The 27,074-nt window shown below is 40.8% G+C and overlaps 1 protein-coding gene across 1 annotated transcript in view; it reads right to left on the minus strand.

Annotated features, from left to right (window-relative positions):
- ALDH1L2 (aldehyde dehydrogenase 1 family member L2) overlaps positions 1–27,074 on the minus strand; it is a 48,518-nt gene that overhangs the window by 1,612 nt on the left and 19,832 nt on the right. The window contains exons 8-22 of the mRNA XM_081084123.1: positions 26,274–26,399; positions 25,609–25,700; positions 21,836–21,983; positions 19,261–19,380; positions 18,546–18,673; positions 16,920–17,070; positions 16,060–16,130; positions 15,873–15,978; positions 15,554–15,641; positions 14,927–15,020; positions 13,168–13,264; positions 12,242–12,340; positions 9,177–9,342; positions 6,764–6,869; positions 3,421–3,620 (exon numbers count right to left, since the gene is read on the minus strand). Coding sequence (XP_080940249.1) covers positions 3,421–3,620; positions 6,764–6,869; positions 9,177–9,342; positions 12,242–12,340; positions 13,168–13,264; positions 14,927–15,020; positions 15,554–15,641; positions 15,873–15,978; positions 16,060–16,130; positions 16,920–17,070; positions 18,546–18,673; positions 19,261–19,380; positions 21,836–21,983; positions 25,609–25,700; positions 26,274–26,399 — 1,792 coding nt within the window. The remainder of the gene's footprint in view (positions 1–3,420; positions 3,621–6,763; positions 6,870–9,176; positions 9,343–12,241; positions 12,341–13,167; positions 13,265–14,926; positions 15,021–15,553; positions 15,642–15,872; positions 15,979–16,059; positions 16,131–16,919; positions 17,071–18,545; positions 18,674–19,260; positions 19,381–21,835; positions 21,984–25,608; positions 25,701–26,273; positions 26,400–27,074) is intronic.

A 27,074-nucleotide genomic window follows, 5' to 3' on the forward strand; every position in this document is an offset into this window, starting at 1 on the left:
TAGATATTCCGTTTTTTTGTACTTTACTTGCCCATGACTATTTTGTAACTACCAATCTGTACTTCTCGATCCCTTCACCTTTTTCACCTAGTCCCTCGCGCCCACTCCCCCCCCCCCCCCCCCCCCCGCCAGCCATCAGTCTGGTCTCTGTATCTATGAGCCTGTTTCCTTGTTGTTGTTTTTTTTTTACACATTTGTGGGTGTTTTTTTAAAAAATTTTTTTTTATTGATTTCAGAGAGGAAGGAAGAAGGAGAGAGAGATAGAAATATCCATGATGAGAGAGAATCATGGATCAGCTGCCTCCTGCAAGTCCCCTACTGGGGATCGAGCCCACAACCCCGGCATGTGCCCTTCACTGGAATTGAACCCGGGACCTGTCAGTTCGCAGGCCGACGCTCTATTCACTGAGCCAAACTGGCTAGGGCTATGAGCCTGTTTCTGTTGTTTGTCTATGTACACTGTCTTTAGATTCCACATATAAGTCAATCATATGGTATTTGTCTTTCTCTGACTGACTTATTTCACTTAGCACATACTGTGTCTCTTGACTGCATTCTTTTTTCTCGTGCTTTAATCTTGTGTTGTTTTACACATTTAGTGCAGCCTAGGTGGACAGTGTTTGTAAAGTCTACAGTGGTGCACAGTGGTGCCCAAGGCCCTAAAAATCACTCACCACTCACTCACTGAGCCACCCGGAGCAACTGCCAGTCCTGCAAGCTCCATTCATGTAGGTGCCCTGTACAGGTGCACAGTTTTTTATCTCTTATAACCATGTTTTTACTGTATCTATTCTATGTTTACATACGTTCGGATCCACCAATACTTGCCATTATGTTACGATTGCCTACAGTCTTCAGTACGAATCATATTTTAAAGATAAGGAAAATGCAGTTTTCCTGATTTATGTAGCATCTTGGGAACAGAGAAAGCCATATCCAGGCAAAAACAAATAGGTCTTGCTCTCTGTTCCTACTCTGAGCTAGACAATCATCAACTTCTAGCAGTTAAAGGCCATGAGTGCCACAGGCGAAGCTAATGAGTGTGTGATTCTGACAGCTGAGCTAAAACAAGGGTTGTAACCTTACATTAGAATCACCCCGGGGAGCTTTTAAAACTCCTGATCCAGGTCACACCCCAGAGCAATTACATCAGCATCTTTGTATTTTTTAAGGCTCCCTGGTGATTCTAATCCAATGTGCCACTGGGAACCACCAGGCCAAGGGAGTTTAAAATTGGGAGAGGAAGAAACCATTGGGCAAATTCTGCTGTTTTATAATAAAACAGAGACCTGAAGCTGGGCCATTATACTCTATCCAAAGTCAAGTGGACACAGTTTCCTTGCTTTAAAATAGTATTTTCTCTAAGAAAATCGCCCACTGTGTTTTGGATGCAGGGATGAAAGCTGGATTAATAACGTGAAGAAGAAAAAAAAGACTTTCTACCTCAATGGCATTTAAAATGAGAGCTACCTTTATTGCTGCAAATACATTGCCCAAAGTCATCAAGAGAAAAGTGTAAAAACGCCCCAAATTAACCAAACTTATATTAGTGGACTATAATTTCAGTAAATCACAAATATTTCAGTTTTTGAAATAACATGCTAGACTGACTGTGGGGAGGAAGAACCTGGGCTCCATAGCCAGATTGCTTGGCTTTGAATTCTCTGCCAGTGGCTGGCTGTGTGACTTTGAGCAAGTTACCCAACCTCTCTGAGCCCCTATTTTCCTCGTCCATTAAATAAAGATAATAAATGGCACCTGTCTCCCAGAGCTATTGTGAGATTGCTTGTGGTCACGCAGGTAAAGCAGTTAGAACAGGGCCTGGTTTAGTGTTCAAAGTAAGCTGCTACTTAAATGTGTCACTGCCCATAATGAGTTCCATTTTGAGCTTTCTACAAACTCCAAATCCAAGTTCCCAGATCCCCAGAAAACCCTGCCGGTTGCAGTGTTGACCCTGAAAGCTTGCCAAGCAACTCAGAGACAGGATTTATTCTCGGAGATAGCTGGTTATTGCCCTGTATCCATTTTTCCTGTCTTGGTTCCCATGAACACTAAACCAAATTCATGCTGAAGGTCAAGTAAAAACCAAAAAACCAAAAATGAACCTATCTTAGTTAAAAGATATTGTCAGAGGTTCTTTTTCCTTTCATCGTTACTCTTCTTTTAAAAGGAAATACTTTCCCACACTATTTGTATACTTTTTTGTATGTTCAAAAGAATGTTTAATATTTTCAAACATTCGTAGTTGCCCTAGCTGGTTTGGCTCAGTGGCTAGAGCATTGGCCTGTGGACTGAAGGGTCCTGCGTTTGATTCTGGGCAAAGACACGTACTTCCGTTGCAGGCTCAAGCCCCAGCCAAGGTCGGGGTGCATGTGGGAGATAACCAATGGGTGTGTCTCTCTCACATTGGTGTGTTCCTCTCTCTGCCCCTCGCCCTCCCTGCCACTCTCTAAAAAAATCAATGGGAAAAATATCCTTGGGTGAGGATTAATAAAACAAACAAACAACTCAGTGCCCTGAAAAGCCAGAATGCCCTTTGAAGCAGCACATGGGGCTCTAGCCGGTTTGGTTGTGAAGTATGGTAGCAATCATCTCAGGTGGAAACTGTAGTTTAACTCTAACCCTATTGTTTGGCTTAACAATAGAAAAGTTACTTTGATTTTCTGAATTGTATGAGTCATCCCATTCGATTGAATGCCTTATTGATTGTAATGTGAATATCCCATTGATTGTGATCTTACTGGTTTTGGAAAGCAAATTCCTCTGTACCTGGGAACCAGGACAGCACAATTATCTCAAGTTCCTAGTGTGCTAGGGGCATGGACTGGGGCATAGTGTGCTAGGGGCAGGGACTGTGGCATAGAAAAATTACTGATTGTCTTAAGAAACAAAGTGTTATGATATGCTCCAGCCAGGTGTGACCCCGTTTTCCTCCGGAACTTTTACCCTGCCAGTTAACGCTTTGTAGCTTTTGCAAATAAAAGCTTTGCTGCACACTCGGTCGGGACTGTAGTTATGAGGCTCCCTGCGAGGAGGTACGTGCTGCAGTCGCTGGCCAGCTTAATAAAGGCTCCTAAATTTACATTCTGAGTCGGTGGTCTATCTCGCTGATTGAACCCATAACAGTTGAAGGGTCCCAGATTCAATTCTGGTCAAGGGCATGTACTAGTATGTTGGTTGCATGTACTAGTATGTTGGCTGCATGCTCCGATCCCCAGCCCCGGTGTCTCTCTCACATTGATGTTTTCCCTCCCTCTGTCTCTCCCCCTTCCTTTCATTCTCTCTAAACATCAATGGAAACATATCCTCAGGTGAGGATTAACAACCACCACAAAACGCACAGTACGTGGGCGTGGCATGAAGCACAAAGCAGACTGGTAGTGGAAACACAGGAACGCACAGGAGGAAAGTACAGCGTACCTAGGTCTTTTCCAAAGCCAGATTGTTTCACTCCGCCGAAGGGGGCTGCCACGTCCGTCTTGTTGTACGTGTTAATAAACACGGTCCCCGCTTCAAGTTTCTCACTAATGTACATCGCTTTGTTTATGTCTCTTGTGAAAACCCCCGAGGCCAAACCATACTCTGTATTATTTGCTCGCAGCAACACTCCATCGATGTCCCTACGAGATGTTTTTAGGAAGACATAAAACTTCATTAAGTGTAGGGCACAGCTCTCCCATTTATGTTCTAACATTTCCCCCTCCGTGCTAGAAACAGGAACACATGATTGCTAACCTGCTTACATTTTTATAAATGAAACTGTCCAGGCTTATACCAAAAGAAAACCCAATGAAATATTACAACTCCAGTATTAACAGTTTCATACATGTCATACGGCACCAATTAAAATCTGATCTGAAATCATCTTTTCATATATATATATATGTGTGTATATATATATATATACATATATATATATATATATATACATATATATAATTGATTTCAGAGAGGAAGGGAGAGGGAGGGAGAGAGAGATAGAAACATCAATGATGAAAGAGAAGCGTTGACAGGCTGCCTCCTGCACGCCCCACACTGGGGATCGAGCCCACAACCCAGGCATGTGCCTGACCGGGAACTGAACCATGACCTCCTGGTTCATAGGTCAATGCTAGTGAACCACACCAGCCAGGCTAAAGTCATCTTTTCAATTTTCTTAATTGGTTCTCCTTTATGCCTATTCATTCCCTCTCCTCTCCCTTGAGTCCCACTTCTAGATGTGTTCTCAGAGTAACCCCTACTTGCCTCCATCGCTTCAGATTTTACACACGCAGCTCCAGGCTCATTCAGTGTCTCACCCTGAAGCCTCCCAGTGCCCACCTTTGCCAACATCGAGGCCTAGACGGTAGGAACTCAATGGGAGGGCTCTGCATCCAGACTGCCTGGGGGACCCTGGACAAGTGACTTCTTCTTCCCATGCTTTCGTTTATTCTTGTGAAAATGGAAATAATAATAATAGCACCTGTCTTATTGTTGTGAGGATTAAATAAGTTACTAGTGCCTGGAACTTAGTAAATGCTCAATAAAAATCGGCTCTAACGCCCTGGCCAGTGTAGCTCAGTTAGTTGGAGCAACATCCCATATACCGGAAGGTTGCAAGTTGGATCCCCCCCCCCCCTCTCTCTCCCCAAGGAACACATGTTCCTCCAACTCAGGATTTTGCATGAGCTCTTCGTGTACTTATGGTTCACCTCCTAACCAGACTGGAAGCTCCCAGAGGGCAGGGATAACATCTTGTTCCTCTTTACACCGTGATGTTGCATCAGCAAATGAGAGGGAATTCAGTTACTGTGTTAATTCAACAAAAGGAGAGTAAAATAATCCCTTACGTCGATCTCCTGATTTCCCGGCCATTTGTCTCAGTATGTACTCACTTCCGACATGCCTGCCATAGCGTATCTCACCTTTCTGAGTGTCATCCTAATGCTTAGAAAGGCACAAATTCTCTACAATATGGTCAGTAGACACAAGCCAAGTATCTCATCTGGTGCTCCGGCAAAGAAACAGAATCTGTTCCAAAACTGGAGGGAAAATTAGTTGTGCTGGCTTTTTTAAGAGACAGCAAAGGCTTGAATGTGGAGCCTGCTGAAGGTATTTTCAACGGTCATCTTGACTACATGGAAGTTTAAACTCACAGGAGAGATTTGGAACCTAACTTGGCGTGCACTGAGGCTCCGCTAACTCTCTCACACTCCTTCATGCATTGCACATGGTAAGGACCCACATATCTATAAACTGGACTAAGGTTTTATGCCATTGCTGCGCGGACGATTGAGATGACATAATCTTATAGTATGTCTTGCTTACGTCTAGAACAGTGGTTCTCAACCTTCCTAATGCTGCGACCCTTTAATACAGTTCCTCATGTTGTGGTGACCCCCAACCATAATATTATTTTCGTTGCTACTTCATAACTGCAATTTTGCTACTGTTATGAATCATAATGTAAATATCTGATATGCAGGATGTATTTTCATTGTTATAAATTGAACATAATTAAAGCATTGTGATTAATTACAAAAACAATATGTAATTATATATGTATTTTCCGATGGTCTTAGGCAACCCCTGTGAAAGGGTCGTTCGACCCCCAAAGGGGTCACGGCCCACAGGTTGAGAACCGCTGGCCTAGAATAATAACAAGCATAACAGTGGCAATACACCAATAGCAAACACTTAACTTATTTAATCTTTAGAACGACCCCAAAAGTTAGATACTATTAATAGCCCAGTTTTGCAAGTAAAGAAACTGAGGCACAGACTGATTAAGTAACTGGCCCAAGCCGACAGAGGTAGACAGGTGTGGGGCCACAGGACAGATGCTGCCCACTGTACAATCCTGCCCTTGGCCTTCTGTGATTAATTGCTCATTTCCTGGTCTGTCTTCCATTAGATGGTAAGCTCCTTGAGGACAAGAACTGCGACTTATCTAGGCCTATGTCCCCAAAACATGGCTTCTTCTATCTGCATGTTTAACACAAGGCCTATCTGTGGGGGAACTTATAACGAAAGGGAGGTAATGGCCTCCTTGAATCAGTTTGTCCAAGTTTACTCACTATAGCTTAGTGTCCCCCAAAGTCTTTTACCATGTCTATTAAAGACCAAGAAGTTCGTCTGAACTTTATATTCTGCTTCTTTCCACCTTATCATGGGTTGAAGGAAATCTAAAGTTAGAATTCAGAAGAATTTTGTGGCGTATATCATGAGTCTGTGGTATTAAACATTCTTATATGAGCTCAGTTACTGTACAGCCTTCTCTGATATGCTGAACACTTTGGAAAATGTCATGTGCTCTAACACATCAGGATATCATTTACATTTGATTACATGGTGATTGTGGCTATTTCTATAAGAAGCTAAGTATTAGGCTTTTGGGGGCATGATCCCCTAGGAAGGCAGCAGTCCTCTTTGGACAAAATCAGATTTCACAGATGCTGCCTTCCCTAGGAATGTAAATGTGGAAACTGGTTCTGTTATTTTCAGTAATTTACCTTGTTCCAGAGACATTTCAAGTGTCAACTGTACAAAAACGAAAATTTAGTCAGCTAAAGTCCCATGTCAGCATTAATTTAGGAAGCAAAAGTATATTTCAATCATTAGTTAGCACTCTCTTCTCGATATTTAAGTTGACTATTCTTATAGTAGAGAATTACATGTTCATTGATTTTTATGCTCTGTATATAGCTCAATGGCAGAATAATAATAATAAAAATCCCACAACGCATGTAGTCAAAACTTGTTAAATTGTGCCCAGAGAACATACCCATTTTGGAATTTAGAAATGACCATAATAGGCCCAAAGGATTCCTCTTTGGCCAGGTACATGTGGTCTTCCACGTCTGTGAACACAGTCGGTTCCATAAAAAAGCCTATTTGAAAAACAGAGGAAAAGAACGTCAATTATAGGTTGATCTTCAATGAACAGTTCTTATTTAATTATATTACACATCTTTTTCTTCCCTCTGGGTCAGTAAAACCAAGAAAACTTTCATTTTCCTATTTGGCATTAGCATTCCTAGGTTCTTATATTTATAATGCCTTTATTACAAACATTTCAAACATATGTGCAAATAGACAATATAGTATCATGAATAGTAAAATAATTATTTATTTATATTTGCTGTATTTGATTCACTTTTTTCTTGCTGAAATATCTTAGAGGAAATTCCAGAGATTACAACTTTGACCTCCAAGTATTTCAGTACAAGTCTAAAAAGTAAGGACATTTTCTTGCATACTGCACAATACATTATCATACCTAACAAGTTTATGCTAATTTCTTATTCATAATTTACACTTCAGTTCTGATTGTCTGGAAAGATCTTGTTACAGTTGACCTGTTGAATTCAGGATTTAAATAAGTTCAAGCCGAAACCGGTTTGGCTCAGTGGATAGAGCGTCGGCCTGCGGACTGAAGGGTCCCGGGTTCGATTCTGGTCAAGGGCATGTACCTGGGTTGCGGGCATATCCCCAGTGGGAGATGTGCAGGAGGCAGCTGATCCATGCTTCTCTCTCATCGATGTTTCTAACTCTCTATCTCTCTCCCTTCCTCTCTGTAAAAAATCAATAAAATATATTTTAAAAAATAAATAAATAAATAAATAAGTTCTGCACATTGTATTAGGTTATTAGAGCTCTTGTGTCCTTTAATCTACAATGTTTCTCCTTTATCCCTGCCCCTTATTTTTCATGCCATTGATGCGTTAAACAGACCAAGTCACTTGGTCTATAGAATACCTTGCATTTTAGATTTGTCATTGCTTCCTTGGGATGGTATTTAATTTGTTCTTCTAGCCCCTGTATTTCTCGTAAATGGAACATTTGACCTACAGGCATGGTCAGGTTCAGGCTAAATGTTTTGGGCAAGAATACTTTACAGGTGGTGTTGCCCATTGCATCTTATAGGAGACACAGCGTATCCAGTCGCCCTCTCTCCCTGCTGCTAAGACTGACCAGTGGTTCTAAGTGGTCAATCCATTACAAAGCTGTGCTTTTCTCCTTCTGCTGGCAAGCGAGCTTGGGGGTGATACTTTGGTATCTTACAAATGCTCAGGTCCCCATCAACCTTTTACCTAATCACTTTAGCCTCTCTGATGATCATTGCCCGAATCAATTATTGCATTCAATTAGGGAGTGCAAATTGGTGATTGATTGATTGATTGATTGATTTTTGTTAATCCTCACTGAGAATATTTTTTCCATTGATTTGTAGAGAGACTGAAAAGGAGGGAGAAAGAAAGGGAAAGAGAGAGGGAGAGAGAGAAAGGGAGAGAGGGAAAGAGAGAGAGAGAGAGAGAGAGAGAGAGAGAGAGAGAGAGAAACATTGATGTGAGAGACACATCAATTGGTTGCCTCCTGCACTCACCCCGACAGGGGCCAGGGATTGAACCTGCAACCCAGGTACGTGCCCTTGATTGGGAATTGAACCTGCGACCCTTCAGTGCAGGGGTAAATAAGGGGATAGGGGGTGGGGTTGGGTGGAGGCGGGGAGGATGCTCTAATCACTGAAATACACCAGCCAGGATGGTAAATTTTTTTATTCTATTATATTTTTCTAGATTATTTAGCCAGGCTCCTTTTGCAAAAATAAAAAAGTCTCCTTTATCACCTACTCAGTTATCCAGAAATTCAGTTCATACAGGAAACACATGATAAATGTTGAATTTTTTCCCTTTTAATTGCCAGTTTTCAGAGTAGGATGCTGGCACACAATCTACCTACAGGAGTAAAAAACGAGTTTTTGCAGTTGTTTGTCTTTTTCTCTTTTTTGGGTGTCATAACAGTGAGCCATTCGTGTGTTTCAGTAACAAGTACTGCTTCAGACAAGAGGAATGACTCGTTCCCAGGCTCTGCTGGCTAAGATGATGACATCTCACAGTGTCAGGAAGAAAGGTCAGCAGCTCTTGAGCAACACAGATGCCCACTACCCTTGCTTACTGTACAGCTAAGGGCCCGTCACATCTATTTCATGAGTGGATTTTCATAGCCTCATATAGCAGGATGTGCACATTTCATCCCATTTTACACGGGAGGTTCAGAAAACCTGTGTTGTCCAAGGTGCCACAGCTTATACGTGGCCAAGCAGGAGCTACAAATTAATTCTTCTGACGTTTGAGGCAAGCTGGGGTTGCTATAAAAGCTGCTCCCATCTCTGTGAACTCCGGCGGTGATCTTACCTGGCCTTGGAACTTGTCTTCCCCCGTACACCAGGGTGGCTCCCTCTTTCACGCCTGCTTCACAGTATTGAAGAAGCTTTTCCAGATGTGCTTTATGATTCTGGGGCCCGTGATCAGTAGATCTGTCAAGCGGATCACCAATTTTCATCTTTTTAATTTCTTCCACCTGTATGTCACCCAGTTCACAAAACACAATGGACTGTTAGTAATAATAATGGGTGCCCTTGACTGAGCTTCTATCACGTGGCGGGTGTTGTACGAAGCTGTTTAAAGATCTGTCGTCATTTCGTCTTCAAAGCAGCATTAGAAATGGGTATTTATTATTTCCATTTCACAGCTGAAGAAACTGAGGCTTAAAGAGGTTAAGTGACTTGCCCAAGGGCACACAACCACCAAATACTATAGTTTTGTTAAGCTCTTAACTACTGAGTTTTAACAGAACATAGCTACATATACTATTTTAAAATGATCCTGAGAACATATATGCATAACTCAGGGACACAGACAACAGAGTGATAAAGATTGGGGGGGGGTAGGGGGGAGCAGACGCTGGGTGAAAGTGGGCAAAAGATGGGGGAGGGAAATAGGGGACATCTGTAATAGCATCAGCAATAAAAAAAATTATCCTGAATGTTAATCCATTAAAACAGTAAATCTGATGTTTTGGAATTTTTATTAGTACAGTGTGCTTACAGCCAGCTGGCCAGCCTGACTCAGTGGTTGAGCATCGACCCATGAACTAGGTACAGTGGTCGGCAAACTGCGGCTCGCGAGCCCCTTGAGTGTGGCTCTTCCACAAAATACCGACTTCTGCGCATGGGCCACGAAGTTTCAATTGCACTGTACGTGCGCGCCCACACGTGGTATTTTGTGGAAGAGCCACACTCAAGGGGCCAAAGAGCCACATGTGGCTCACGAGCCGCAGTTTGCCGACCACTGAACTAGGAGGTCACAGTTTGATTCCCGGTCAGGGCATATGCCCAGGTTGCAGGCTCAATCCCCAGTAGTGGGTGTGGGGGAGGCAGCCCATCTGTGATTCTCATCATTAATGTTTCTAACTCTTCCTTTCCCTTTCTCTCTCTGAAATCAATAAAAACATATTTGTTTTTAAAAAAAATGCAGTGTGCTTACACTCTTCATGACAAAAGAATTTCCAAATGGCCACATTGTTATCTCTTTTTCTCTCCCCAAGTGTGGCAGACTGGCCTTGTGAAATTCTCATGGCACAGCCATGCCAGAGGAATTGCTAGACTGTTCCGATGAAAAACCATCTTCATTGAACGATGTTCATCACTGGCATGTCTTTGTAATCACTTCTTGTACATCTCAATTTTCACAATCTATTTCTGCATTTTCTAATGTTAAGTCCAATTCTAGTAGGAAGGAAGAATGGGGGTAACTGGGACCCCACAGGCCCATGCATTTGAATTTAGACCTGGCAATAATCCCTCAGGAAGTGCTCAAAAGGATACCTGTTGAATGAATGAGTGAATGAATGAATGAATGAATGAATATAAATTGCATGTGTATAAAACGTGTGTGTTGATGGATTGATATAGTAAATCCTTAACATTTCTGGTCTCAGAATTTGAAATTTCAACAAGTTATAGTTGTGAAAACCCATGACGTGGTACTATAACTATTTTCCTGAGGCACAAAATTGCATTGCAGGGATATTTAGGAGGCAGCCACTGCCCACAACGTGTCTCTCTATCTGACTTCCTTGTTTTCTACTCTCATAAAAAAAGAATGTTTGACTCTTGGGGGTGGGGTCAGGGAATTGGCTCTGAAAAAAAAAAAGCTGGGTGCTGGTTTTTCAAATATAAAACAGATTTATGATTACTAATATGCTAAGTGTCTGGTCATCCAGTAATGATATGCTAAGGCTGCTCAACCACTTGCTATGTTGTGCACTGACCACCATAGCAGATGCTCTGACCAGTAGGTTAACTTGCTGCTGGGGTCCAGCCGATCAGGACTGAATGAGACGGGCCAGACACACCCTGGAGCCCTCCCACAGTCCCTCCTCAGCTGGCCAACCACCTGCATCCCTCCCAAGCCCCGATCGTGCACTGGTGGGGTCCCTTGGCCTGGCATGAGCTCTCTTGCAATCCGGGACCCCTCGGGGGATGTTGGAGAGCCAGTTTCGGCCCGATGGTGGAACGGCCAGTCGCTATGATGTGCACTGACCACCAGGGAGCAGACACTCAACGCAGGAGCTGCCCCTAGTGGTCAGTGCGCTCCCACAGGGGGAGCAGCACTCAGCTAGAAGCCAGGCTCACGGCTGGCGAGCACAGTGGCGGTGGCTGAGGGACACCCCCCCTCCCCCCCGCCACGCTCAGTGCAGGAATTTTGTGCACTGGGCCTCTAGTAATAATATAATGTAGTTTAGTTTAGAGTTTATTTTAGTCACAGAATTCATCTTAATAGTTCTATAAATGACTTTTAGTCTATATTTACAGAATCATGACCAATCAATAGTGGGCATCTGTCTATCTACTGACCTTTCTCTCTCTTTCATCTGTCTTGATGAAGGATATGGTATTTGTCCTGTTAACTGTGAACTGAGGATTTGTAAGGCTTGAACAGTGTATCTCTCATAGTTAATTTAGGGGTTTATAAAAACATCAAGTGTCATGGTTCTAATAGACTATAAATGCAGAGCCAGGTATAGGTAATAACAGCTCTTAAGGGTTTTGTTTATACAGACCTATAACTTTTTTACTATGAAAAATTATAAACACATATAAAAGTAGACAAATAATATAATAAAATTCCATGTACCCATCACCCAACTTCAACAATTACCAATTCATGGCCAATTTATTCCACCCCTCACTTCCTCCCCTCCTGGGGAGCAGGAGGGAAGCAAAGTCTAGACATTATATAATTGAACCTATAAATATGTCACAAAGTGGCTCGAAAAGATAAGGACTGAATTGTTTTCTAAAACTATATAAGCACAGTACTATTGTCACACCTAAAAAGTCACTAAGTCTCAGAAATACTTTTTGAGTTTAAGCAATTTCTGTTCGACTCATGGAGCCAGCTTAAAGGCGTCTTACCACTCTTGTCACAAATTCATCGTGGATGGATTCTTCCACAAACAAGCGCCCAGCTGCAATACAGTTCTCTCCTTTGTTGAAAAATACCGCTCCCATGCCCTTGGGCAGCAGAGGAGAAAAGATTGTTAACATTACTTGGGAAGTCGGGGTTGTCATAATATTGCGTGTACTGAGAACATATGCTATGAAAGGCAGCAGACAACAGAGAGGTCACAGACAAACATGACTCCATGGCCTAGGTGGCGATGAGTGCTGCAGAAGATACCCCGCTTTGATCTAGCCTGCCTTTTGGGGTTTTGTTTCTCCTTTCCCTCCTTTGGTCCATGAGCACTTAACAAAAAAGTATGTAAAAGTAAGAACATGCCACTAAGGAACAGATTTTGTGTTGCAAGAAAGTCTAGATTATACATTTAAATGTAATGCCTGTATGTCAGATTTTGCTTTTGAGATCTCTACATTGGTTTGTATAAATCATGAATGTTTTAAAAACACCTTAATGAGACAAATTATAAAGACATTATTTTAAAAATAAAGTGCTCTGAGTGTTCCAAAGTCTAAGCATAAAGAGGATAGTTTCTACAATGACTAGACAAGGCTAGATCTCACTTTAAGATTTCTGGTGAGCTTCCCAGTGACATTACCAGCTTCCCTCTGCCATTATCAAATGACTTATTTCCGCTGGGCACCTCTCCTGCCTTTCCACTTCACCACCAATCAAGTGAAAACTTGACTAGTATTTCTTCTTCTCTGTGCTTTTTTGTTTGGTTCTAATTAATAAAGATTAAAGTTTCTAAATTTACATTTTTATAGGGTATTGTAAATAAATACAAATTGTGTACTTGAAAAAAAAAGATTTCTGATAAGCAATGAGGTGAAATGTGTTTTAGAAATAGGCACTTATTTAGTTGGATTTGACCCACTCTTACCATTCGCACGGCTTTGTCAATTTCACAGTCATTGAATATTATAAGTGGGGATTTGCCACCAAGTTCAAGAGAAACTTTCTTTAAGTTGCTCGCAGCACTAGAGAAAAATAAATGGGAAATGAGCATTTAGTCTCTCTCTCTCTCTCTCTCTCTCTCTCTCTCTCTCTCTCTCTCCCTCTCTCTCTCTCCTTCCACCATAAATTACCACTTGACATGGAAAACATAATTGAGCCTCAGAAACTTATGCAAAGACAAAGCGTGAATGGTTGAATGGTGATAATTGTTGAAGCTGGGTGGTGAGCACACGGAAGTTCATTATCCTATTCGTGTGCTTTGAATATATGGGAAATTTTCCATAATGAACGTTTTGTTTTAAATTCTGTGGAAAATGACTAGCGATCCTTATAGGTAAATTCAGATTATTTAGGTATAATAATTTTGGTTACATAAAGGCCTGGCAAGGAATTTAGCCTCAAACCAGATTACTGGAGCATTGGAAAAATATATATAAATATAGATTTTTAGAAGTAAATTGTTTATTTTCCCTTTCTTGCAGAAGTACTATTTAAAACATTTTTAAATTTTAAAGAAATGCAGAAAGAAGGGAAAGAAATCAATTCCATGGCTCAATTACTTTTTTTTTTTTTAACCATTTTGATATAGTTTTTTCTGGTCTGTGCCCAACCATAGCCTTTGCCTTATTTAATATAGTTGGGAATCACCCAATATATACAATTTATAGCTTATTTTCCTTTCCATTTACCATTTTAACAACACTTCTCACTGTTATTAAAATGTTCCATGAACATGAGTGTACAGTATTCTGTTATGTTGACTTCCTTTAACCATTGCTTTATTTTTAACATTTAGATTCATTGCAATTAAAAAAATTTTTAAAATATGTTTTTATTGATTTCAGATAGAGGAATGGAAAGGGAGAGATGGACACATCGAGGAGGAGAGCAAATCATCAACTGGCTGCCTCCTGCACACCCCCTACTGGGGATCGAGCCCGCAACCCGGGCATGTGCCCTGACGAGGAATTGAACAGTGACCTCCTGGTTCGTAGGTCGATACACAACCACTGAGCTACACTGGCTGGGCAGATTATTTGAAAATTTTATTTTTAATTTTTAAAAATGTTTTTATTGATTTTTGTTAGAGAAAGAAGACGGGAGAGGGAGAGAGAGAGAGAAATATCAATGTGAAAGAGGAACATCAAGTGGTTTCCTCCTGCATACCCCTGGATCAGGGACAGGGGATCAAACCCACAACTTGGGTATGTGCCCTGACCCAGAATGGAGCCAGCATAAGATGATACTCAAGCAACCGAGCCACACTAGCCCAGGAGATTATTTGTAATTTTTTTTAAAAAACAATGTTACTGCTTTTTAGAAATTTATTTTATTAATCATCCAGATTTGTCATTTATATGTCTTTTTGGTTTCTTACTTATGCTCCAAAAACAATTTGGGCCACAGATCTAGTACAGAAAATATTTTGTGCTGGATTGTTAAAGCTGCCAGTCGGGTGTAGAATTTCACTATGGCTCTAGTTTTATTGACTGTGGGCTTTTCCACTTTGGAAGGTATTTCATTATACTCACACAGGTCACTGCCCTGCAGTGATAAGTAGATTTCTCTTCTAAATCTGATGTGATTTTTCTTCCTCCCAAAGCACCCTATTCCAAGAAGCAAAAGCTAAACCAAAACCCTGGTTTGGCAGCATCTACAACAAACTGACATATTGAAACCAATACCTCCTCATGATCTGTTTGCCAATAGGAGTGGAACCAGTGAAACCGAGTTTGCGGATGTCAGGATGTTCAGAGAGGCGCTGTCCTGCCACGCCGCCTGCAGAATTAGGGAATCAAACGTGATTTCAAACATTAGTCACGTTCTGATGGCCAGGGTGGCTTTGAATTCAGTGAAGGAGATTTCTAAACTCTCATTTGAATCTTAGTTTTACATTTTCTGTATTAATTATAAACTGACAAAAATGTAAACAATGTCCTCCATGCAATTGTCATCCCCCCTCCCCTGCCAAAAAAGAAAAAGAAAAAAAATAAAAGATGGGAAAGCCTTGTTTGCAAACTTCCAAAATAGTTTTTAAAAATTGAAATGGGCCACCTTAGGGCAGTTTTACAATGCTGTACTATTTCTGCCGCCCGCCCCAACCCCCCACCACCTTATTCATGCACCTTTCTGTTTCCATTTTAAGACTTTAGGGCATGGTCAGTATATTTATCCTTAAGTTAACTGTTTGGTAAACAGTGTTTAGGTTTAATACAGTTATAATCCAGGACAGACTCCAGTGGGAAAACAGCCACTCGGCTACCCCTGTCCCATTCATTAACTAGAGTGAAAAGGGTCTTTTGGTGGCTTACCTGAGCCCGGAATGATGTTGATTACCCCCTTGGGAAAGCCAGCTTTAACAGAGAGCTCTGCGAACTTCAGAGCAGTCAAGGGCGTGACCTGAGCAGAACCAGACAGCAATGACCTTCTTCAGACTCTGTCCTGGCCCTTAGGTCAGTCCCGACTTTTTCACCTATGGCCGCACTAGGGCTCATTTTGTTGTTTTATTTTATTTTGACATAATTGCAGCAAAGTTGCAAGACTGATACAAAGAATGCATGTCTGTGATGTTAAGTAGACGGGAGGGGTGGGGGGGGGGGGGGCTGTGGCAGCCAGCCCCTGGCGTCTTACCTGCGCTGGCTTGAGCACTAAGCTGTTGCCTGCTGCGAGACAGGCGGCGCTCTTCCACGCCAGCATCATCAGCGGGTAGTTCCAGGGGATGATAATGGCACAGACACTGCGGAGGAAGAAAGCCCACATCCTTGGTTGTCTTGAAGCAGCATAAGCCACTCAGAGACGCTTGCTTCCCTTGCCTTACCCAAGTGGCTCCTTCTTGGTGAAGGTCAGATTGCGGTTTGGACGGGCCTGGTTGATAGGGATGGTAGAACCCTAAGACACAAAGGAGGTGGATGCTTATGTTACTCTCTGGAATGAGTACATTTAACCTGTTTCAGAATAGGTGAGAGACTTGAGGCTATCATAGGTGGTTTAACATTTGTTCCCTGTAATCTCGACGAATCCATTTCCTGTCTGCCTCTCTTGTTTTGCCTCGCTTACAGGAATAGACAGTGTTCAGTTGATAAGAAATATATCCACATCAAGAAAGGAACTTCTCTTCATTTCTTGAAAGAATCCAGGCATGGGAGAATAAACGTAATTCTAATTTATTCACCTCTATTCCAATTTCTTGGCTTGGTAGAGAATGTTAATTGCCTGCCCAATATTCATGATCCCCTTTTTCCTTAGTAATGATGGGGACGGCGATATGCTCAGATAAGAAACTTGCCCAGTTTTCATAGCGGACAGGGATGGTCAATGGAAGATGTAAGCACAAGGCATTGAGAGGGGAAAGAGCACAGCTCAAGCGAGTGCTGTTTTTCTGTTCCTCCCACTTCTTCCTGCTCAGAATGTTGCTGAAATGGCTGGCGCTGCGATGACTATCATGAGACCATGAGACAATCCCAAGAGTGAAGATCACAGGGTCCTAAGGATGGCCCAGCAGAGAGAGAGGGGACCTTTATATCACATACTAGACCGGACTGCCTGCCTTTGGACTCCTTGAAAGTGAGACAAAAATCTACATAAGGGGTGGCTCTGACACAGTGTCCTTACCAACTAATAAATGTCCATCCCTTTTCCTTTCAGAATGATCTATACGGAGACAACATCTGCGCTCACCTGAATTTTGTCGCACCAGCCAGCAAAATATCTGAATGTTTGCACAGACATTCCAATGTGAGTCTTGAGAGCCAAGGTATAGACCGCGCCAGAATCGAGGGCTTCAATGGTTGCCAGCTCTTCTTGGTTCTCTTCCAGTAGGTCTGCAAGTCTGTATGGTCAGTGAAAGAAATCCATCCAACAATATTGATTGAACCCCTATGTTGTATAAGGCACCCTCCTAAGGGCTGAGAATTCAGAGGTGAACATAACTGGACCAGATCTCAGTCCTCATGGAGAATACAAGAAGACAGACATTAAACAAATAATGTCGTAAATCATTTGTTTCAAGAGTTACAAGAGAAGAAGAGGGTGTTGGAAGCCTGTACAATTTGCCTCATAAATGTACAACAGGTAGAACAGTGACTGAGCCAAGGAGATCAATGGCAGAAATCAGTGGGCTTGTGGACAGTTTATGAACATACAGGGAGATGTTAGAGTGCAACCCACACCCCGCAATCCATGAACACGTGAGGATTTCTGGTTGGTGCAGGATTATTTCCAACACTAACTGAAAAGGAAAAGATAGCGATAGATGGAACAAATTACAGACACCACAACAGATTTCTGTGTGGTGTCCAATTTCTGTGGGAAGATAAGTTATAGGACTGTCTAATGACTATGAAGGAGTAAAAATTCATCTTTTTTGTTCACTTTGGCTATTTGCTTTCCTATAGTAGTTGTCTGAGCTGTCTCCGCTCTGGACCGCTCCAAAGACAGGCATGAAATCCCCCGACACCAGTGTTTCTTCCAGATCCTGCTCTAAGAGATCTTTTGACCAAGGCCAGCGATTTGGCTTAGGTAAACAGAAAACTTAATTTATGATCAAATTGACTTATTCTTAACATACTCAGTTATCAACTTATAATACCCTTTCAGGCCTTAGTATTTCCCTTCATTCCTTTTGTTTCCTGTACATAAAGGAGGTTTAATTTTTATCTTTGAAAATCATAGGGCCCGGCTGGTGTGGCTCAGTGGCTGACCATTGACCTATGAACCAGGAGGTCACAGTTGATTCCTGGTTGGGGCACATGCCCAGGTGGCGGGCTCAATCTCCAGTAGGGGGTGTGCAGGAGACAAATTGCTGGGTTTGGCCAATGAGAGTCCAATGGGCGGCACACCCAGAAGACTGGTGAACTAGAGGCAAAAGTGGTCAGGAATTGGCATCCCCCGGCTGCCTCACAGATGGGCTGTGGTTCAGCAGCTGCTGTGTCCCCCAACCAAAACCACCATAGTGCGATCTTCTATAGCTTTAGACCTTGCCAGAATCTAGTACCAGCCCCTTCCTCTGTCCTTGGAGTAGTGGTAGCTGCCCCCTGTTGCTACCCTTGCCTGGTACGTCTTGGTAAATAGTCTTTTATTAAACTTCTTTTCCTACTGGGACCTTGAATGGTACAAAAAATAATACAAAATTCGGGAACTCACATATATGAAATTTTTTATGACATAAATAACAGAAGACATGTTATATAATAGGCGTATATCAGGATGCTTTGAAGAAATATTTTAAAACTTGGCAATGTTAGTCAATATCAAAGTTCGCAGACTTGGCCTCCTTGCCCTCTTACTGGGTTTAAAAAAACATACCTGTACATCAATCTTCCTCTTTCTCTTGCATTCATTCTTCCCCATTCACCATTTTCAAAGGCATCTTTGGCTGCTGCTACTGCTTTATCAACATCCACCAAAGAAGCATAGGATACTTTGCATATTGTCTATTTCAAGATGAGTAAAAATAGGCTAAAGGTTATTTTATAGTGAGATATATGAATATGCTTCTTCAAATTAATATTATATTATAAAATCCAGAGGATGTTATGATGGAAACCCAATACATCCAGTAATAGAGTAACAACAAAAAAAGGAGACCCCCAAAAGAATTTTAACATGAAAATTGTGAGCCTGAAATTTGGTATTTCTCATGTCACACTACATTATGGAAAGACTCATTTAGGACGACTATAACTATTTCTTCTAGTGCCTTAGGGAAGTTGAGTTTCTTGCCACGAAGCTTGCAAAGTTTGAAAAATTTCCCCACAGCTTTATTGTGTAGGGTGTGCCTCTGATTGTGTATATGTATCCGTCTAAATTCATCATAAATATTCATTCTATAAAATAGGCTACGGTAGTTAACAGCAGCCAGGACCGGAACTGAATCGTTGAAAAGAATGCAGGAAGTACATTTATATGAAGTGCTCAGAGGCAGAGTGATAGAATAAAGTAACTTCTTGAGACTGTCTGTCCGACAACTGTGTATAAACTAAAAATCCACGACCACTATGCCCACTGAGCGATTACTCACAGAGCCATCTGTTGGGTTGATAGTGTCGTAAGTCTTTCCATCTTCAGCATCTGTGAACTGTCCATTTATGAAACACTGATATGGCATATTTACTGTCATTTCATTGACCTCCTTGGAAACCTAAGAGAGAGTTATAGTAATAGATTCAATGGATTTCTGTGCTTACCCATTTGATACTGACTAGCAATAAAGCAGCTGTTCCCCAGTGCAGAGGGAGAAGTTAAGTCAGTGGGATTCTAGTTCCTACTTTCCAAAGAGACAAATATATGTAAGATCTGGGCCTCACGATGTTCAGGCTGGCTACTGAGGCAGGAGGTGGGCGTCTGTGATGATGGAAGTGCTTGAGGCTGGGCTTTATAAGGTCTGATTTTTTTCCTTATACAGATGAAGAAACATTAACACAAAGGACCTCCAGATAATGGAAACACTACCATCTAGTGGCAACACCTATGGAGTGCAGCCATTGCTTTTATTTAAGCCTTGAAATGGCCTTTATCAATGGGTTTCCTTTTACACTGGTGCCATTCGGAGTTTTCTTTCCCGATGTTCCTCCTCATTTCCACTTTCTCTCTCTTACATGTGTTGCCTAAATTGCACTCTCCACAATTAGCTAATAAGTGCTGAAAGAAAAGACTGTCAACCAAAAATTCAATTTACAGCAAAAAATACCCTCCAAGAACAAATGAGAAATTACGTCATTCCCAAATGAACAAAAACCGAGAGAATTCATTGCTATCACATTACCCTTAAAAGTACTAACAGTTGTTCTTTGGGCTGAAATGATAGCACACAAGACAGTAACTTAAGTCTACATGAAGAAATAAAGAACACTGATAAAGGTAAATACAAAAGTCAGAATAAATGTAAAAAATGACTGCATGCAGCAGTAATTATAAAACGATGTTGGTGACTTTATAATGTATAAAGTTGTAATTTGCATGACAATAGTAGCAAAACTGAAGATTAGGGAGCAGAGTATGTTGCAGCAAAGTTTTTCTATACTGTTGGTATTAAGTTGGAATTAATCTGAATAGGAAAGTTTTAAGCAAAAATGTCCATTGTAATCCTCAAGGCAACTACTAAGAAAATAATAAAAAATATATAGTAAAAGTAACAGTAAGGGATTAAACAGGCACACTAGACAATATCCTTTTAATGCAAAAGGAAGCAGTAAAGACAGTATAGAGAAAAAAAAGGCATAAGACAAGACATATAGAAGCACAAGTGACAAAAGCACAAATAGATAAATTAGGCTTAATCAAATTTTAAAACTTTTGTGTGTCAAAGGACACTATAAAGAGTAAAAAGAAAGCCCACAGAATGAGAGAAAATATTTACAAATCATATATCTGATTAGGGTGAAAATATATAAGGTCTCTTAAACCTCAAAAATTAAAAAGACAAATTCCCAATTGAAAAATAGGCAAAAGATCTGAATAGATATTTCTTCAAAGAAGATATACAAATAGCCAATAAGCACACGAAAAGATGCTCATCACTAGTCATTAGGGAAATGGAAATTAAAACCACAATGAAATACCAGATTACACCCATTAGGACAGCTGAAATAGAAAAGACAGAAAATAGCAAATAGCAAATGTTGGTGAGGACATGGAGAATTAAATTTTCCTACACTGCTAGTGAGATTGTAAATGGTGTAGCTATTGTGGAAAAGAGTTTGGTAGTTCCTCAAAAGGTGAAACATATGACTCATCAATTTACTCCTAAATATATACCCAAGAGAACTGAGAATATATGTGCACAGAAAAACTTACACATTCATTTTCATAGAAGAATTATTTGTAATAGTAGAAAAGTAGAAACAACCCATATGTACATGAAATGAGGAATGGATAAACAAAACATAGTGTGTCAACACAATGGAATATTATTTGGCCAGAAAAAGGAATGAAATAATAGCACATTCTACAACATGGTTGAATCTTGAACAAATTATGCTAAGTAAAAGAAGCCAGATGCAGAAGGCCACATATTGTATAATTCCATTTATATAAAATATCTAGAATAGGCAAACATGGAGACAGAAAGTAAATTAGTGGTTGCCAGGAGCCAGTGGCCAGAGGAGGAGGGCTGAGAATGACTGCTAACGAATACAGGATTTTGTTTGGGAGTGATAAAAATGTTCCATGATCACATAGTGGTGATGGTTACATAACTCTGAGTAGACTAAAAACCACTGAATTTTACACTGTGAAAGGGTGAATTTTATGGAATCTGAATTATATCATTTTTAAAAAGATTTAAAAAAAATTGATTTCAGAGAGAGGAAGGGAGAGGGAGATGGAAACATCAATGATGAGAGTGAATAATCCATCGGCTGCCTCCTACACATGCTCTACTGGGGATTGAGCCTGCAATCTGGCTATGTGCCCCAACTGGGAATCGAACCATGACCTCCTGGTTCAATGGTTGATGCTCAGCCACTGAGCAACAACGGCTGGACTGAATTATATCTTAACACAACTGTTATTTTAAAAACAAGTGGATGAAAGATGTAGCATTTTTAATAGTATAGGAATCTTAATGATTTAGGTTTTAAACACCATAGACTTACATAATCCACTACTAGCTCTTCTTCCTGATCTTCTCCTCTCAGTTTCCTCACGACTTTTTGGATGAAGTCTTCAAACTTGGTGGCCATATAGACATCTTCATTCTGTAACTGAAGCCCACCACATTTCTGTCTGATCTCTTCAACCAGCCTTAAAGCAAGAACCAGCTCGTGTTACTCACATGTATTAAAGGATTTAGGGGAGCTGTGTTATTATAGTTGTTATTTCAAAGTAAAACATGTCACACGCCTATATATACCTATGAAGTCTTCTATGATAGCAATCAGAGAAATTGATAACACCAGAAGAAAAAAAATTAAAAAGCTGTGTGGAAGGACAATGGCAGTTCTTTATAAGCTTAAAGAGAAAAGAAAGCAAGGCAAAAATATTTTAATTTCTTGCAATACAAGCAAGATAATAAGGGGTACATAAAATCAGTTCCTTTTTCTTTTAAATGCAGTCAAGGAGTAATAAAATAAAGGAAATTTCCTAGCTGTAAAGATTATGAGGAACACAAGTCATATTTTTTTGGGGGGGGGGGTGAGGGGGCATTGCACTGTTTATTTCTATTAGTTACACTGTGCTTTTAACACATGACAGTCCCTGTAGAGTGGGTGCAGTCAATGGTGAAGTACAGGGGCAGGGAAAACTTCAGAGAAAAGCACAGCAAAATACTAGTGTTCTGGAAGAACTGCCATAATAAATTAGAGATTAGGATGAGATAGTAAGTAGTCAATATACCCTGCTCTCTCCCAATAGTGTCTCTTGATGTTCTCACCATCTTTTAATATACATAAACATGTACACGTAGTTATGCTAGGGTGAGGTGAGAGGAGGACACAGGTGTGACAACTCATCCGAGAGGTTTTTGGGCCTGAGTCTGAGATACAACTGTTCAATGGCCTTTGCGGAGAAGAAATCTAAGAGGATGAGGTCAGAGGAATGGGATGGAAAACATACACAGGGTGCAACTTCTTCACTAAGTTAGGCAACCTGCTCTCTGGAAAAGGACTATTGAGCCAAGGCATTCTTCAAGACCGAGGCTGGGGTGGGTAAGAGATCAACCAAAGGACTTGTATGCATGCATATAAGCATAACCAATGGACATAAGACACTGGGGGGTAGGGGAGGCCAGGGGATTGTCAAGGGCGGGGGAAAAAAAAGGAGACATATGTAATACTCTTTGTAATACTTTAAGCAATAAAAAAAAAAATTTAACAACGGGGAAAATAAATAAATAAATAAATAAATAAATAAATAAATAAAATTTAAAAAAAAAAAAAAAAAGACCGAGGCTGACCAGAGATGCCTTTTAGTCCACGGGGAGTTATCCTGTGATTCTTTCAGAGTTTGAGAAGGCTTATCAGGAGCTAGGCACACATCACCTTATTCCCTGTCTGTTCTGTCTGTTCTCCCCAATTTTCTCAGGGGAATATTTCTGAATATTAGAGACACGGAAAAAAATGACATTCTCCTTTTCTCTCTCCTCATGTAGGGATTTCACAATTTAACTATAGGGGCCCTGTAGAATTCTTTCTCTCTCAGTGATCAGCAAGAGGCAAATGTGAGTGCTTTAGCCTCAACAAGTGGTCTTAGTTGAATCTACCAGAAAAAAGAAAGGTGATTGAAACCCTCTGCTTTAGGCCCTAAAAAAAAGAGAGTAGAAGAGTGCAGATTGGTTTGCCTCAGTGGGCAGAGCATCGGCCTGGGGGTTGAAGGGCCTGAGGTTCAATCCCCGCTGAGGAGAGAGGGAGAGAGAGAGAGAGAGAGAGAGAGAGAGAGAGAGAGAGAGAGAGAGAAGGAGGGGAGCGCCGCTGGGGAGGAGGGAGGAGGGGAGCAGGAGGAGCGCCTCTCCACAAGTCATATTGTAGAATATTTTCTCTAGATTGTGTGTAAGAATAAAACAAACATTTGTTTGTATCACATGATTAATGTAGGTACTAATTAGAACCATAGTTCAATATATCTGAAATCTTTTCCAATCCTTTGATTTTTTCACTGCTGATTTTTCAAAATACAGCTGTTATTTAACATTTCTTGAATAGCAATGGTGAACTAGATGCACTATAGAAAGCCTACCACAGCTGTTGTTCAGTCATTTATCCTCTAAAAGAGATGAGATGCCTTGGTAATTCAAGATAATAATATCAGATGATTATGGTAAGCCAGACACTCAAACAGGAAATGGGTAATTCCTGCAAGAGTATTTTACTGGCAAAAAAAAAAAAAAAAAAAAAAGTACTAAAAGTACAGGATTGAAATCTTTAGTTGAGCAAGTTAGAAATTTCTGGGAAGTCATGAGTCATAGCTGAGAAATTTGTAATTTGAGGAACCAAAACTCTTGACTTTTTTATTTTTATTTTATTTTATTTTTTATTTTTTAAATATATTTTATTGATTTTTTACAGAGAGGAAGGGAGTGGGATAGAGAGTTAGAAACATCGATGAGAGAGAAACATCAATCAGCTGCCTCCTGCACGCCCCCCACTGGGGATGTGCCCGCAACCAAGGTACATGCCCTTGTCCAAAACTGAACCTGGGACCTTTCAGTCCGCAGGCCGACGCTCTATCCACTGAGCCAAACTGGTCAGGGCAAAACTCTTGACTTTTGATAAAAAGTCATTTCCTCTTGAGATGATCATTTTTGGTTACTGAACTACAAAAGCTTCATGAATGAAGGGATCTTGTCTTGTTGATGACTGTATTCCTAGTGCAAAAAACAAACAAAAAACTGTTCCTGATATAAAGTAAGTGTTCAATAGATGTTGTCGAATAAATGAGCAAACAGAATATTTGTCAAGAACACACTCGCTGTGTTGACATGAAAGGTTGTGTCAAGAGGAGTGACATTGTTTACCTTATTTAGTTAGTGACTATTGTGTCAAAGAAAAAACACCTCTGAACCTGGCCGGCATGGCTTAGTGGTTGAGCGTCAACCTATGAACCAGGAGGTCACAGTTCAATTCCGGGTCAGGGCATATGCCCAAGTTGTGGGCTTGATCCCCAGAGTGGGGTTTGCAGGAGGCAGCTGATCAATGATTCTCTCTCATCATTGATATTTCTATCTTCCTCTCCCTCTCCCTTCCTCTCTGAAATCAATAAAAATAAAAACAACAACACCTCTGCAACTCTCCACTATTAGGATTTTGGTGCACTCTTCGTTCCAAAGAGTGGGTTTCTAGGACTCTAGCCTTTTCAACTTGCTGTAATCCTCTGTAGAGAAATTCTGACTATAGGTTGATGATCCTTATTCTCACAAGCAGCCTGGTAATCCTCATTCTAGATAGATCTTACTGGGCAATTTGGGAGGATAGAAAAAACTATTTTGGTGGGAAGTGTAATCAAGGTCAGGTATCCTTCTGGATCAAACTATGTAGGAAATTCCCCATTAACATTTTCACCTGGAACATCCCAATTCCAATGTCAAATTAGAGGAAAATCAGCTAAGAAATATAAAGACACATTTTTAAAGAAAACAAACAATTAGAAGGGTTGCTTTTCTCGGTATATAGGAGATATGAAAATTACTTCTGGTTAACAACAAAGAGAAGGAAACAAATATATATATATATATATATATATATATATATATATATATATATATATATATATATATTTGACTAGGAAACAAACCAAACAAAAAAGATGAAGAGAAACATAGCAGCCAGGTAGGATAAAGTAATAACATCCAGAACAAGGGATTTAGATTTTATTTTCCAAGTCGCACTCAGAATCCCTAGTGGGCAGGTGTGAATGAGTAAGGTGGTGGTTTTACCTGACAACATCCATTGAGCTTGCTCCAGATTTAAAGAAGTCTGTTGAGTCTTCAATAACAGGAACGTTGCTTAAAATTCCAGCCCAGATGACCTAGACAACAAGAATAACTTTTCTGAGGGCTATACCAGGTAGAACACTGGCAGAGACTGGCTGGCTCCTCACAAACCGATTTCTTCTTCATCTTGGATACAAGATGAAGGATGCCTTCCTCAGCATCTCTTCAAGTTAGATGCAGCTGTAAGACGGCATCCAGCCAATGAATCTGAGTAGAAGTGATCTGCACTCCATTCTTGACCCTTGAAAAACTTCCATCACACAATTCTCTCTGCTCTTTTGCCCTTCTTGGCTGTCTGGAATGGAGGTGGCCCCCAGGATGACCTTGGAGAGAGCAGAACCTCTGAGTCCCCGAATAAGTCAATCCCTAATCCTCAGGTTCCAGCTTTCCCCCTCATTCCGTTGCCAACCTGAAACTTGCTTTGGATTATTTATGTGAGTGAAAAATAAATCCGCATATAAATTTTGGGGTTGATTTCTTATGGTAGCTAATACAAAAGAAGAGGAAATAAACTTCCATCTCCACTACTTTGAGTACCGATGGTACCAGGTACAAAAATGCTTCACTTTTCCCAGGTAGGAGAAATAGTAAGGACATCACATGCTCACCTTGATGGTCTCCGCCACCTTCATCTCTTCGGCTGTAAGTTCTACCACTGAGGTCTCACCCGCTGAAAAGTACTGAGAGGCAGGGATCATTTTCCCATCTTCAAACTGTAGATTTCTCACCATCAGCTACAAAATAGCAACAAAATAAGGAGGAGAATTGGGGGTTCGGGCAATTCAAAAGTGAGGTGGGTGGAAGAAGGAATCATATATTTAAGGAGTAGATTATTTGGCAAATGCAAACATATGGATGAAGAGGACTTGCCACTATGTGTAAAGGGACTGAAGCAGTATTTTAACAATGGCAGCAGACAGGAGACAGTTAAGTCTAGGAGTAGATACATCTCAAAATGGATAATAAGTTCCTGAAAAATTGACATTTGATGTGGGAATTTGAACTAAAATCTGCTATAACTACCACCACTGCCATCATGTGAACACTTCACATGCACATGTGTGTACGTAGATGCTTAGTATGCATATGCTGACGTATCTTATTTAATCTCATAAGTCCTGATGGAGGCAGGCGCCATTATTAGCTCTATTTTATTGATGGGAAAATGAGGTTACTGAGGGTGAGTAATTTGCCCAATGCCACACAGCTAGTAAGTAACAGAGCTGTGGTTACAACCCCAGAACTAGCTGGACCCTAAAGCCTGCAATATTAATAGTTGATCTATCCTGCAAGCTAGCGGAGAATATCTGTCATGTGGCAAATTCTCTTTTGCTTTCTTCATGGGGAAGCTTCCCAAGAGCCCACTGAAGCCAGAGCCCACACTCCCAAGCACAGGGAGGTGGTGGGCA

Source organism: Myotis nattereri (genome assembly GCF_964212035.1).
Source record: "Myotis nattereri genome assembly, chromosome: 2".
NCBI lineage: Eukaryota > Metazoa > Chordata > Mammalia > Chiroptera > Vespertilionidae > Myotis > Myotis nattereri.